The sequence below is a fragment of the Phocoena phocoena genome, chromosome 17 (assembly GCF_963924675.1).
Source record: "Phocoena phocoena chromosome 17, mPhoPho1.1, whole genome shotgun sequence".
Taxonomy (NCBI): Eukaryota; Metazoa; Chordata; class Mammalia; order Artiodactyla; family Phocoenidae; genus Phocoena; species Phocoena phocoena.
The window spans coordinates 29,518,841-29,534,374 of NC_089235.1; the positions used below are offsets into that span (position 1 = coordinate 29,518,841).

Genomic DNA, 15,534 nt, shown 5'->3' on the forward strand with positions numbered 1-15,534 from the left:
TAAGATTCTCTTCCTGGCTTTCAGGAACTCAGTGTAGTTAAAGAATTAGGATTACAGTTTGTAGTAACAGGAGGAAGAAGGGAAGCCATTGCAGTAGCTTTTTAGCACACAAGCCCACACCTGCTAAGCATATTAAGGATTGTATCTCATTTAATATTTACAACAAACTGAGGTGAGTGTTATTATCTTCATTTTACACATGAAAACACTGGCACTCAGAGAGAGGAAGTCATTTAAACTCATACTCTGTCGCACTCCAAAGCCCACTCTCCTAAACATCATTGGTAGTTTAAACACTGAAATGAACATTTTTATTACATTTTCACAAGAAGGACCCATTTACAAAGAAGCTCAGATTATTGTCACTGTGCTGCGTTTCCTCTCATATCCCATGAGTTTGATCTCATTTTTGATAGGTACCTGTAGCAGGAATGAGACATTTTTGCTTTTGTTAGGTAGGTTAGAAGAGTAATGTGAAGAAAAGGAAATACTTTGCCTGCTTCATCCACTAATTTCATAATAGTGGAGAAAGTAGATGTCTATCATTTTAAAGAAACATTGGAACTTGTCTGCTTATAAATATAAAACATGGCAAACTGAAGTTTTTCGCACACACTCACACAAAATCCATTCTTTTTTGAGCATGTGGACATTCAGGGCTAGTTCTCAGCAAAACTATGAAGACTTTGTGTTGTGCTCTAAATATTTAACAACTGGCTCTCTCCTCAAAATATGTATATATATTTATCATAAATTTTATGATATAAAAGATGCATATTACCCAATTTACAAATAACAATAAAATAATACTCTTTCTTACAAATCCCATATATTCCATTGATTTTCACAGTATGCTTTCATTTATCTTTGTTCAACTCTAGAATCTGTAGCCAACCTATGGTTGCAATTGACAAACAAGTGTAGTTCCAATGACCGTTGGTTGATATTTTTATTTACATTAATGAGTAGGACAAAAATGAAACAATGAAGTCATATGTAATGTGCGTGGCTTCTTTGCTGAAAAAACCAGTTTTTTGAATACTGAAAGACTATTTCTTCAAATTATTTGCAATTCACAATGTAACTGTAACAGGAAGGGGGACGGGCCCCTTCCAGGGCCAGAAAGTGAGCTCTTGTCTAATACTCGGAAATGGATTGTCTGAGGAGACACACGTACTGACAAAGCAAAAGATTTTATTGGGAAGGGGCACCTGGGCGGAGAGTAGCAGGGTAAGGGAACCCGGGAGAACTGCTCTGCCACATGGCTCACAGTCTTGGAAATACTGAGAAGAGACTGGAGAATTTCTGGCACCTTAACTTCAATTAAGAATTTGACACAATATATATGAAAGTGAAATACGACATATGTAAAATAGTGTTCAGGATATTTGATGCAATTTTAGAACTAAGTGTAAGGGAGAACAAGCATTCCTTTTGGGAGCATGAAACAACAATTACGTCCTGGCTTAATTAAGCTGTGCATTTTGAGCTGCCTCCCGACTTCTGAGAGCTGGTTCCTTATTTGTGATTTGAGTAATAATACTATCAGTTCAGATACTCGTCTGAGTATCCTGAGATCCAAATGGGAAAAAGAAAATGACGAGCGCCTTGTAAACGGTCAGATTTTGCAAAGGTAGTGGCTTATTATTAAGAATCACAACACTGTGTATCAGCTCCCAGGATTGTTTTCTGGTCTCTGCCTCTAACGACAGGGTGCGGGGAGGGAAGCAGCTATGAACCTTTGACCAGGTTAAGGCATTACTAGTCATTGGTTTTACAAACACGGTGCTGCTGAATTAGCTTCTCAGGGTTCTCCAAACTGCCTGCTCACGTTTGCTCTGTTTACATGTAAGTTAATTTAAAAAAAAAAGTCATCTCTTCTTATTGATAGTCCTCAGGACACTTAGGACAAATGTAATTTACAATTGAAAGCTCAGATGGGGAAGGAATGTTTACACAACATTCTGCTGTAGCTAGGGTTCCAATAGCAAAGCAGGGAAGGGGCCATTTGCTCTCGCAGGGAAAGAGTCCTGACCCCCGCTTCTCACGACCCTCCTCTCCCAGCAAGGGTTTGCTCCCGGGTGCACTCGGGTTATCTAGCTGACTCACTGTTGATGTAAAAACAGGGCTGGGCAGGCTATATTGAAAGCTACTGAAAGCGGAGGAAACTAGTCACGAAACCCCGACTATCAGCTGAGAGATCACTTCCCGGTAACTCCGCAGTACTGCTAGCACTCTTTCCAGACTGGTGCACGTCCTCGGGGTCTGCCAGGGACGCAGAGCTGTTTCAGCCTCTCTCGGCCGCGACCGCTTCCCCCATGCTTGAGGGCGCCGAGCTATACTTCAACGCGGACCATGGCTACCTGGAGGGCCTGGTGCGAGGATGCAAAGCCGGCCTCCTGACCCAGCGGGACTACATCAACCTGGTCCAGTGTGAGACCCTGGAAGGTAAGCGCCGCTCTTCTCGCCGTTGAAAAAGGAAAAAAGGGATTGATGCTGCCCACTGGAAGCATGGACCAGGGGCCTGGGAATCCAGGGCGGGTTCTTAGGCCCAGGGTCCAGACTTCAGGGGTCATTGACTACATTGAACTTGGACGAGGAAGAAATATTACACCTCTATTTTCAGTATTCTCTAAGTAAAATGTAGCATTTCCTTTCATTATGAATGTAGGCAACAAATCACGGCGGTTAGTACTTTGTCACCAACAGAAATTCAGTGTTTTCATATCCTCATACAGTTCTTACAGATACATTGAGATATCATTTATGTTTTCACTATTTCAAAATTATACTAGACATTGCACTCATCCTTGATATTTAATGTCTTAATAAAGAATCATGTTATTACACATTTTAAAATATCTTAATAGCTATATTTTAAAATATTTGGTTTCCTTTGTAATACTATGTATTTTCGTTCTACATATTTATTTATTTTTGGCTGCCTTGGGTCTTCGTTGCTGCGTGTAGGCTTTCTCTAGCTGCGGCGAGTGGGGGCTACTCTTCGTTCCTGTGAGTGGGCTTCTTATTGCGGTGGCTTCTCTTGTTGTGGAGCCCTGGCTCTAGGCATGTGGGCTTCAGTAGTTGTCGCATGTGGGCTCAGTAGTTGTGGCTCACGGGCTTAGTTGCTCCGCGGCATGTGGGATCTTCCCGGACGTATCCTGTGTCACTTACATTGGCAGGCGGATTCCCAGCCACTGCGTCACCAGGTAAGTCCCTCGTTCTACATATTTATAAATATTATCTGGAGAAGGATATCACCAAACTGTCCAGGGATCCATGGCCAAAAAGTAATAATAATAATACCCTAAACCTTGGTCTAGAGAATTTTATTCTATTTTACTTACCAGTATCTATTAACATGAGAGTATGCATATTTGAGGTTTGTCTTTAATGGAGCTTAAGAAAAAAATCAAGAGGCATGGTATGTGGTGAGGCCATCCTAGATTCAAAAGTCCTGACTTTGACCTCTGCCAAGAATAAGTAGGTGACTTGGGGCTGAAAGCCTCTGAGCCTGATTCCTTATTTGTAAAACTTGATGGTAACGCCTGCTTTGCTGAGTTGTTTGGAGAAATAAATAAGGCAGGACATGAGAGAATGTGTTAAGAACTGTGAAGCACTCTACAAATGGAAATTATCTCTTTTTTTTAACCACTTTATGAGGTATGATTGACATGCAAAAAGCTGTACATATTTAATGTATACAACTTGATGAGTTTAGAGATAGGTATACACCTGGGAAATCACCACAATCTATGCCACAAACCTATCCATCACCTCCAAAGGTTTCCTCCTGCCCTCTGTTATTACTGTGTGTGTGTGTGTGTGTGTGTGTGTGTAAACTATAGGCTTTATGCTCTACAGTAGATTTCTAGGACTTATTCATCTTGTATAATCAACACTTCGTATCCTTCTCCTCATCCCCACCCCCCCCATTCTGGAAATTATCTTTTTCTTAAAAAAGAAATTATTTATTTTAAATATTTATTTATTTATTTATTTTTGGCTGCGTGGGGTCTTAGTTGTGGTACGTGTGCTTCTCTCTAGTTGTGGCGCACAGACTCCAGAGTACATGGGCTCAGTAGTTGCGGCACAAAGGCTTAGTTGCCCCGCTGCATGTGGGACCTTAGTTCCCCAACCAGGGATTGAACAAGCACCCCCTGCATTGCAAGATGGATTCTCAACCACTGGAATACCAGGGAAGTCCCTGGAAATTATCTTTAAGCTACAGTATTTTCAAAGGCTTACCAAAGATTTCACATTTAAATATAGTATTTTTATTATTAAAAACACTACATTTGTTTACTTTGAAACATGCTTATAAAATTAATATAATAATGTCAATAATAGGGTGCTTTAAAACTTCTAGATTATTCTAGAAAAAAAAAGAAAGCACTAAGGATCAAGACTGCCGGGAAGAGTATTAGAAGGCAAAATAAAACAAAAACTCGGAGGTGACTTTGCAGGCTTCTCAAGTAGGGCTGATGTTCCTGAGGTCACTTTATGGTTCTGACCAGTTAGAGCCAGAGTTAAGGTAGAACTGCCCAAGTTGAGGGAGACCCTCTCCTTTCATAAGCAATGGAAACAGCTAGACAAATCTTGTAGATGATACCTAATTCTGTTGGCTACAAAAAATTACAATATAATCCCAAATCCTAAATCACTTCAGCATATTTAATTAGGAGTTTGGTGTCTGGAGAATGTTAATCATATATATAAAATCAGCATAAATTAAGGTAGAAAAAATTAGTGAACACAGAGCATAACGAATGCTTCTGAGAGAAGCCATTTGAATGAATTCTCAATAGTTTTCAGTCAAGCTTTTAAATGGGCTGAGGAATACAAATTTAAACATAAACAATACGTGAAATGTCTTCATGATACAAAGCAAGGTTTAGCCAGCTCACTAAAGAATTCAGAGAAAAACCACCCTCAGCTTCAGTTTGCGGGAGAAAGAAAGGTTTCAGACCCTTTTGAAGACCCGAAGAATGGACTTCTTAGAAAAATACACACAGGTGCATACATATAGAATTTTCCATATAACATCAGGCGGTCATGGACCACCTGAAGTCATCCTGCACCCCGAGTAAGAAACCCTCTTATATACACTATTGCTTTATTGTCATTGTATCTCATGGTTACTACCTTTCTTTCCTCCCATTAATATATATATTTTTTCAACCATTTGTTTTACAACTGTGTTTGAATCTGTTGCCAATCTGTTGGGAGACTCTTAGGAGTATCAAATATGAGCCATCAAACTATAGGTTATAATGATGCATGAGAAAATCAATCTAAATAAAGTAAGGGTTTCATCTCCTCAGTTAATTGTTGAGGACTCTGAGGCTTAGAGTGGCTGTGACTAATCTAACCACCTTGTCAGGGGTGGGGTATGCAGACATCTGCATCTGCTTTTCCACTAAAATGTCTGCCTCCTGAGCATGAATGGAAGATACATGAATAGGTCCATGTTGCTCTCAGCTCCTTTTTTTTTTTTTTTTTTTCGGTACGCGGACCTCTCACTGTTGTGGCCTCTCCCATTGCAGACCACAGGCTCTGGACACACAGGCTCAGCAGCCATGACTCACGGGCCCAGCCGCTCCGCGGCATGTGGGATCTTCCCGGACCAGGGCACGAACCCATGTCCCCTGCATTGGCAGGCGGACTCTCAACCACTGCGCTACCAGGGAAGCTCTCAGCTCCATTTTGATATAGAAAATAATGTCTGCCCTGCCTGTTTATTTTAGAAGATGTTGGGAAATAAATCACTTGTGAAAAGCAGTGCAACTGTTGCATCTGTGAATGTACGGAGAGAAACCCAGCCACCTTCCGAGCTGGCTTAAGACATGAAGAGAAGAACTCAAGGACACTCATTGAGACAGAAGTTAAGGATTTTAGGATTTGTTTACTTTCTCACATAATATACACCATACAAATTATGGGTAAAGAGGAGTAGGTAAAACAGTGTCAGGATAGTATTATGTGTTGAAGCAGGCATTTTCTGTAAAGGAAAGCTAACTTGGCAAAGCTTATATTTGCCTTTAGTCTTTTGAAGTCCTCTAGTCTTTAAAAGAAAAGTGTCCTGATACCAACAATTTGTTTTAGAACCACTTACCAGGAACATATAAGGTTTCAGGTAAATTTGGAAGAGAGAAACATGAAAATTGTCCAGAGAAGCTTTGAAAAATCCTAGTATTTATGATTGTGTGAGTGTGGTCAGAAATACTCATCCACTCCAAGGCCTGACCCTGACTAACAGTGACCTGAACCAGTCACTAGGACCCTCTGTGACTCAGTCCTTCCAGGGGACAGGAGAGGAAGCCAGTTCACATGGCTTGTGTCGATGGTACTGCTTGGAGGCTATATTCACATAGAAAATTCTTAAAAAGTAACTTTTAAAACAAGTTCTTTAAAATTAACTTAAACCAAAATAATAATGTTAAAGGGACATGAAATAGTCTTTAGAAGAATTAACACTGCTAATTTTTTTAATTAAAACTCTTTTTAGAGCTGTTGTAGGTTCACAACAAAATTAAGGAGGAAAAACAGAGATTTCCTATATAACCCCTACTTCCACACGTGCATAGCCTCCCCCTTATCAACATCCCGTACCAGAGTGGTGCATTTGTTATAATCAGTGAACCTACACTGATACATGGTAATCACCCAGAGTCCAGAGTTGATAATTCAGTCACTCTTGGTGTTGTACATTCTATGGGTTTGGACAAATGGATAACGTGTATCCACCACTATTGTATTATACATAGTATTTTCACTGCCCTAAAATTCCTCTATACTCTGACTATTCTCCCCCTCCCTGACCCCCAGCTCGGCAACCACTGATCACTTTACTGCTTCCTTAGTTTGGCCTTTTCCAGAATGTCACATAATTGGAATCATACAGTATCTATGTAGCCTTTCCAGACTGGCTTCTTTCACTTAGTGACATACCTTTGAAGACCCTCCATGTCTTTTCATGGCAACATGGCTATTTTCATCAGATTTTTTTGTTTAATTACAAACAAGACTTTGTAAGTATTCTTTCTTCTTCAGAAAAAGGACAAAGTGGTAAAATGAATACTTCAGAGCTTTAGAATTTAGTAAGAAATAGCCTTTTCTAAAATTTATGGTGAAAGTGATCTCTGGCTCTCAGGGTGTGGTAAGAGTGCTCTGGACCCAGCCTTTACCTCGTCCTCTTTGCCATCATTTTTGGGAAGGGGATGAGAGGAGGTGATTATAGCTCACGAACAATTATTTCCTTTTCAAGGAACATGACCTTCATTACTTTCCAACTGTGTCTTCACATGGGAATTAATTCATATATTAAGCACTTTCCCTTTAGAGCCGAGGAAGTAAAGATGGAAAAGAAATAGTCCCTGCCCTAAAAGGGCCCCAACTCTAGAGAATAAAAATATTGAAAAAATAAGAATCCCTTAATGATAGCAGTTGGGCCTCAAAATTCCATATGCATGTACACTTGACCTGGTACTTCATGTAGCATTGTTGGGAATAGCAGAAAATGAAAAACAAATAAAATGTCCATTGGCAGGGAACTGGTTAGATAAATTATGGAACAGTCACGTAATGGGATATTCTGCAGCTACAAAAAGAAAGAAAGAAAAGAAAAAAAGAAAGAAAGAAAAGAAAAGAGCATGAGGACACACTCTAAGAGGACTGATATGGAAAGATAGGTGAGATGTATTAAGTGAGGAAAGCAAGGGGAAGAACTGTGTAGCATACGGATACTCTTTACTGAAAAAGACAGATACATTTAAAATATATTTTCTATATGATTGTCTCGATACAAAGAAACTGTGAAAGGATTCAAATGAAACTAAAACTAGTAATTTACTGGGGCTAGTAATGAGTGGTGGGGGTGGTGGATAGGTAGGTGACAAGTAGGAGACCTTTCATTGTTTACCTGTATTTATACCTGCTACCTATTTTATTTTATTTTATTTATTTATTTATGGCTGCATTGGGTCTTAATTGCTGCGCACAGTCTTTCTCTAGTTGTGGCGAGCAGGGGCTACTCTTCGTTGCGGTGCGTGGGCTTCTCATTGTGGTGGCTTCTGTTGTTGCGGAACACAGGCTTTAGGCACACAGGCTTCAGTAGTTGTGGCATGCTGGCTCAGTAGTTGTGGCTTGCGGGCTCTAGAGCACAGGCTCAGTAGCTGTGGCATACAGGCTTAGTTGCTCCGTGGCATGTGGGATGTTCCCAGACCAGGGCTCGAACCCATGTCCCCTGCATTGGCAGGCGGATTCTTAACCACTGTGCCACCAGGGAAGTCCCCCTGCTACCTACTTTTAAATTTAAAAATTCATATAGAAGGAAGACTCTTATTTCAAAGGGCTTTCACCAAGCTCCTTTAGACATTATTTGTACCTCTAATTATAGTAATTATTTTCTCTGCCTTGTATTAAAAATGCATATACAATACCATCACTTTTCTGTTCAAAAATACTTTCTTCAGGCAGGATAAACTTCACTCAGTTTAAAAGCTGGAGCAGTCTGTCCTATCTCTACCTGGTAAGCATTTCCTCAGAACCCTTCTTCCCTTCTACAGTTATTCCTTCAGCCACAAATTCCATTCACCATCCTGCTTGCCTGGAGAACACCCATTCCTCTTTAAAGTCTCCACTTCCAAGTCAATTTCTCTATAAACCCTTTTCTACTGTATCCCTATTGGGACAGAATTGACTACTCTCAATTTTGTGCTCTATTGTGCCTTGTAATGGACCCAATTCTGTGTAACATCTGTGATATTTGCGTAAGTATGTCACCCTGGGGCAGGACATTTGTCTCATTTATCTATCTAGTCCACTGAATTATCAGTTAAGGGCTTACCTCCTGAATGAATAAATGAATCTATCCCCTCCTAAATTTAAGCCTTAAGGGCAGAAACTATAAATATGTCTGGTGACAGAGGTGTTAATTAACTAGGTGGGAGAGTCCTTTCACAATGTAAATGTATATCAGATCACCACAATGTACATTTTAAATGTCTTACCATTTTAGTTGTTGGTTATACTTCAATAAAACTGAATTTTTTTTTAAGAAAAAGACTTTTTTTTAAGGGTAGAAACCACACCGTATACTTTTTTGTCTCCTAGCTTCTCTAGCCCAAGGTTATGTTTTGCACATAGTAAGAATCTGAAAATACACATTAGAAATGTCTGCATGTTTGAGTTTAAGTCCTGGCTCTTCTACTTTCTGGCTCTGGGGTGTTAAGCCAGCTGCTTAACTTTTAGTCATGGTGCTTTCTTATCTGATGCTTAGATGGTATCTCCCTGGCCTAACTCCCAGTTACCAGGGGAGTTAGAAATTTCTGAAGATGTTTTGTAAACTGTAAACCATAAGAATTCCTGGGAAGTCATAAGAACACCCCCTGAACTGCAGTGTATATACAACAAGAATTAATTTACCCTCTTTTGCTGGATTTTTGAATCCCTAAAATAATCCTTCCATTTCTTGGTTATGGTTAATGGTGTTTGGTATATGATTCTAAGTAGCTGATTCTATTTGCCTTCAAAAGCACTGGTTTGTTTTGGAAATATTCATTCTATAAATAAAACAATTAAAAATATAAGAAGAGTTTAAACCTATAGATAGAAAATATATTTGAAAGTGAACCAAATCTTGAAAGACAGTAGGTTGGGAAAATGCCAGTGAGATAAGGCATAGGAGGTGGGTGGAGGGGAGTTGATATGGCAAGACATTCTAGGTTCTTGGGAAGAATTAATGAACTATAGATAGAAAACAATAAAAGCATATGGGTGAGGAGTGAAGCAGTTTGGCTGCAATACTAGCATACTTGGAGAATAAGGCAAGAATTTAGGTTGGGAAATTTTTTGAAGGCCCTTGAAAGTCTAATTATGGAGCTTCAAAATATCGGATGAGGAGGTACGTTTGAAACTTCAGTCAAATACTTGTAAGCATAGACAACATGAACAAGTTATTTCTCTGAGCATCGGTTTCTTCATGTTTTTGTTTTGTTTTGTTTTGTTTTTTTCACGGTACGCGGGCCTCTCACTGCTGTGGCCTCTCCTGTTGCGGAGCACAGGCTACGGACGCGCAGGCTCAGCGGCCATAGCTCACGAGCCCAGCCACTCCGCAGCATGTGGGATCCTCCCGGACCGGGGCACGAACCCGTGTCTCTTGTATCGGCAGGCAGACTCTCAACCACTGTGCCGTCAGGGAAGCCCGGTTTCTTCATCTATGAGATGGGGATTATTGTTAAGGTTGAGAGATAATGTATATTAAAATCATTGTCAGTGGTAAAATACTCTGCAAATATTATGCAAGTTGCTTTTAATCTGCCTAAAACTCAGTAGTTCCAAGCTACTTATAAGATCATTATAAGATCAAAATATTTCTTAGGAAATATTCTTTGAGGCATGGAATACATGGAGAGAAACAAGTCTGGAAGAATCTATTAAGAGATTGCCACGGTGAGCTAGGTTTATGATATGGTCATTCTAAATGGGGGATATAAGTAGAGGAAATCCAGGAAGATATTAAGGAACAATGCAGGGGATTTGGAGTTAATAAAGCATCAAAGAGGACTTGAAGTTTTATCACCATGAGAATGGAAGTACATTAGCAAAAATTGAGGAAGAAGCGTCTGGTTTTATAGATCCTGATATATTTATTAAAATCTGAGTAATTATATGATGGTAGATTCCAATATATTATTTAAGAAAATTCTGGTTTAGAGAATAAAAAAGTCTTAGCCAACTGAATCGAATTACTTTGGAAGTAGATGGATACAAGTGAGGAAAAAAAAGGCTCTTCACCTACATCATCTTTTAAAATCCCCACAACAATCCAAAAGCATAGTTTCTATACCTATTTTGTAGATGAGGAAACTGAGTTCAGAAAGGTCAAATAACTTTCATAAGTTAAGTGCCAGCAGAGTGTGGTGAAGAGGCAGGGGGCTGCTCAAAGATAGCACCTTTCACAGGTACCTCTGAAGGTGCTTCCTTGGCATAATCTACCTGGAGTGTGAAAGGTCTGGACATTCATTTTTATAGAGTATCGACAGGAAGCTGCCCAGAAAAGAAAGACCTGTCCAACAAATTAATAAAGAAGAGGTAACAACCAGATTGTTGTCCTGCCTCACTGGCCAAGAGATCTCAGATAATTCCCTGAACCCAGTGGACTGCAACCCACAGAAGATGCATTTTTACTTTATGACCCCATGTACACACATGCGGGCATATTTCATATACACTACTTTGGATGATATACTCAGATATTTGTTATAATAGCTCAATCTGTTCTCTTTATGTTATTACATCTGGGACCTATAAAATTGATTTAGTTGGTAGTGATCTCACAGTTCTTCATTTGAATAAAAAAAGCCACTTGACACACTACTCTGGATAAGAAAAGAGTGTAATTTTGCAAAGTGTGCTCTGTGGGTGTCTCCGTTGATTTCTGGTGGCTTGGGAGGTTCTGTACCATACTCTTTCCAAAGAAATCATTCAAATTAATGTATTAAAGGCTTTCAGTTCCTGCAGTTAAGAAGCTTTTTTATTCCAAATGTATTTGACCACAAAGCTTTATTCATCACATACCTATTTAGATAAGCATTTAGGGAAATGTGAGGAAAAATACGTGATCCTATTTTAAAAACTATAAAACTATAAGCATTATTGTCATTACTGACAGATAATGATATTGTCTGAGCAAATATTTCAGGTCGTAAGCTTTTCTTAGGATCTGATTGCAAGTGTCCCTTGGATCATCTTGGGGCTGGTGAGACAGGGCTCCTTCTATCTCAACTATCTCTCCACCAAGCACAGTATTACAAGATTGCTTACAGGGTCTGAAACACTTGAGACATTTTTTTTTATATAAATTTATTTATTTTACTTATTTATTTTTGGCTGCATTGGGTCTTCATTGCTGCACTCGGGCTTTCTCTAGTTGCTGGGAGTGGGGGCTACTCTGTTGTGGAACACGGGCTCTAGGCACGCAGGCTTCAGTAGTTGTGGCACACGGGCTTAGTAGTTGTGGCTCTCCGGCTCTAGAGCGCAGGCTCAGTAGTTGTGGCACACGGGCTTAGTTGCTCTGCCTCACGTGGGATCTTCCTGGACGAGGGATTGAACCCGTGTCCCCTGCACTGGCAGACGGATTCTTAACCACTGCACCACCAGAGAAGCCCTGAAACACTTGAGGCATTTAATTTCAGAATCTCACTGGCAGCTGAAAGGTTTGGAAGTTATTTTGCTTAAAAGAACCATATGTCACATGAGCAATATACCATGGTTTTGGAACAAATACCATTTGTGTCACTTCTGTTGGCAAATATTCCTCAGTGCTGAGAAGGCAAACTGTCAAACTGTATAAAAGTCTGACTGTCAAAATAAAAGCCAAAGAAGACATAGCAAAAGAGTATGATTTTTTTAATTAACTTAATTAAATAGGTAATTGAGCAATTAAATTCTGCAGTCAATCAGATGAAGAGCATTTCTGTTGCATGACCTACTCCAGACACTGCGGAAGAATGCCTGTCTGCTGAATCTCAGAGACTCAAGAACCACTTGAGTGCCTAACTGCAAATCCACCCTCCCATCAGCTTACAGAGCAATTAGTTCATAGCCCACAGGGGCTCCCTGTTATCCTCAGGATCAAGGAAGTCACACCAAGCCTTCCTGGGCACAGCCCCTGCTTATTTCTCTGTCTTCACTTCTTACCCCTCCTTCTCTCCTACTAAGTGCTTCAAACCACCAAACTGAACTGTTTTGAGTTTCTTGCACCCACCATACCCATACTAATTCATGGAATGCCTTCCTTGCGCTCTTACATAGCACCTTAAGGCTCACCTCTGGCTTAACCTTCTTCTGGAAACTCTCCTAGGTTTTTTTGCTCTCATCCCTATGCATCTTGCTCTTATTTTCTATGTTCCCATATATCAAGGTTCTTATCTTTATCACTGAATTTAGTTGTTTGCATCATCTGTTTGTCATGCCTCTACCTCCACCAGATTGTGAGTTTCCTTGAAGATGAGGAATATGTCTTGTCCATTTTGGGCCTCCTGTGGTAACAGCACATAACAGATGCTTAATAAATGTTCGAATGAAAAATACAGTAAGATCCAGGATGCTATATTGTCTCCAGTTGTGTGCTAGATGGTGCCAAAGACTTTTTTTTTTTTTTTTTTTTCATGTGATACACAGGCCTCTCACTGTTGTGGCCTCTCCCGTTGCGGAGCACAGGCTCCGGACGCGCAGGCTCAGTGGCCATGGCTCACAGGCCCAGCCGCTCCGCGGCATGTGGGATCTTCCCAGACCGGGGCACAAACCCGTGTCCCCTGCATCGGCAGGCGGACTCTCAACCACTGTGCCACCAGGGAAGCCCCCAAAGACATTTTTGATATTCAGATATTTAAGAACACTTATACGTTGGGTACTGCACAAGGAACCAAAAGATAAAAGATATAACTAAAAGATATAATGAAGAAAGCAGAACTGCATTTTTGGAGTTAACGTATTAAGACTTTATAATATTCTGGGACAGGAGCTGTGCTAGAAATATTATCCAAGTACTTTGAAATTCAGCGTGAGATTGAATAATTCTACCACACAGAATTAAGGCTTTACAGAACAACTGATAATCTGATTTAACTGATTGGCAATAAATTACAGACTTTTAAGATATGAGGCTGGCTTTGAGTCCATTTATCAACGTGATTTTGAGCAAGCTATTAAGCTCTCTGAGCTTCAGGGTTCTTATCTGTAAAAGGGGCTAAAAATCATTCCTAACTCATAGGGTTGCCATGTATAGTAAATGAGATAATACACACTTGGTACAATGCCTGATATGCGATAAGCGCTCAATCACTGGTAACTATTATTTTAATGCTGAAGGATACATTATAATGAGCAATCTGAAAAGGGGAGGGGGCCGACTCTATAGAGTTAGATGGGATCAGTATTAACAGAAGTGTAGGACTGGAAAACAAATGTTTTGTTCAGGATGAAGTGACAATAAATGAAATCAATTAAATTATCTGGCAACCAAAAACATTGCCATTTAAAGGACATCTAACATGGTCCCATGGAAATGACGTTGGAATTCAAGAGTAAGGAAACCCATCTCCTAGTTTAAGCTCCACTACTATATAACTCCCATTTAGACCTGCTGAAACTCAACTTCTTCATCTGTAGTCAAAGGATATTGGTGGCTGCCCTCCCATACCCACGGTAAATATTAGTAATAAACTTTTCTTTTCCATCAAGCTGAGATGGAGGCTTAGTATCCTCAAACAGTTTTCCTAGCACTATTTTCAAATGACTAAGTTGGCTCAGGTAAAACCAATTTGCAATCTCTGGACTAGGTGGTTTTTTATGTTTTTTTGAGCTGTGCTAAATAATTCTAGAATTTTTCAGGTAATTAAAAATTGTTATATCGTACTAGACTGTGTTAACATGAATTTTTTATTGCTTTAGAGATTGATGCTCAAATCTAAATCATATGTAGATCTTATGTTAAGGTCTAATAAGATAATAATTAAATATGCATTTGTCATAAAATTACCGTACTTTCAATTAATGTTGTAAAGGTTATTCATGCATGTTCAAAATTTAACCTGATTTGGGGTTTCATTTAATTTCAGATCTGAAAATTCATCTCCAGACCACTGATTATGGCAACTTCTTGGCTAACCAAACAAATCCTCTTACTGTTTCCATTATTGACACAGAGATGAGAAAAAAGCTATGCAGAGAATTTGAGTATTTCCGGAATCATTCCCTGGAGCCCCTGAGCACCTTTTTCACATACATGACGTAAGTGATAGCAGGAGGTCCTACTCCTCCCTAGTGTGATTGTGCAAACAACCCCGAACAGTTAACAGGTGGGGTGTTAGGCTGATATGAGGCTTAAGACCTCTTCTACTGTTTGAAAGTTTGAATACATTCAAATTTGAGCAACTGATAAGCTCACAGAGCTGCATTTTCACTGTTAGAATATAGATTTCATTTATTTATAAACAAGATTAGATAGGTGGCGATGGCCTCCGTGTAAAGCAGTGTTTTCAGTTTTCATTCTAAAAAATAAGTACTGCTGATGCGTGAAGGTAGATATGCGACATTTTCAGATCACTTGTCACGGTGGGGTTGAAATATCACAAATCGTTCTTAAAGCCACACCTACCCTTTCCTGATTCCTCTTCAACAGCATAAGGAGTTCCCATCACAGTTATATGTGTTTTATTTTTAATCCCTCTCCATCACCAGTGGTTCCAATCTTTCAGTGTGAAGGCCCTTCTTTTTAAAAAATGTTTGAACTTCTACACAATAGCAAATTGTATTTCTTAATCCAGTTAATAGATTATATCCAGCACTCAAAACTTTGGGCCTCTCTAGTTGTCTTAGCTGACAAACTGGGAACAAACGCCCGCAATGGATGAGCTGTTTATCATGTATATACAATTTAGATGTAATATACAAAGTTATGATTACTAGATCCAGGGCCTCGACTGGTTGAGAAAGGCATAAAATAAAAATATCCCTTTATTCCACATG

At 39.6% G+C, this 15,534-nt stretch overlaps 1 protein-coding gene across 1 annotated transcript in view; it reads left to right on the forward strand.

Annotated features, from left to right (window-relative positions):
• Positions 1–1,880: 1,880 nt before the first annotated feature.
• Positions 1,881–15,534, forward strand: part of ATP6V0D2 (ATPase H+ transporting V0 subunit d2) — a 48,322-nt gene continuing 34,668 nt past the window's right edge. Inside the window, exons 1-2 of the mRNA XM_065895429.1 lie at positions 1,881–2,448; positions 14,625–14,796. Coding sequence (XP_065751501.1) covers positions 2,319–2,448; positions 14,625–14,796 — 302 coding nt within the window. The 5' untranslated portion in view covers positions 1,881–2,318. The remainder of the gene's footprint in view (positions 2,449–14,624; positions 14,797–15,534) is intronic.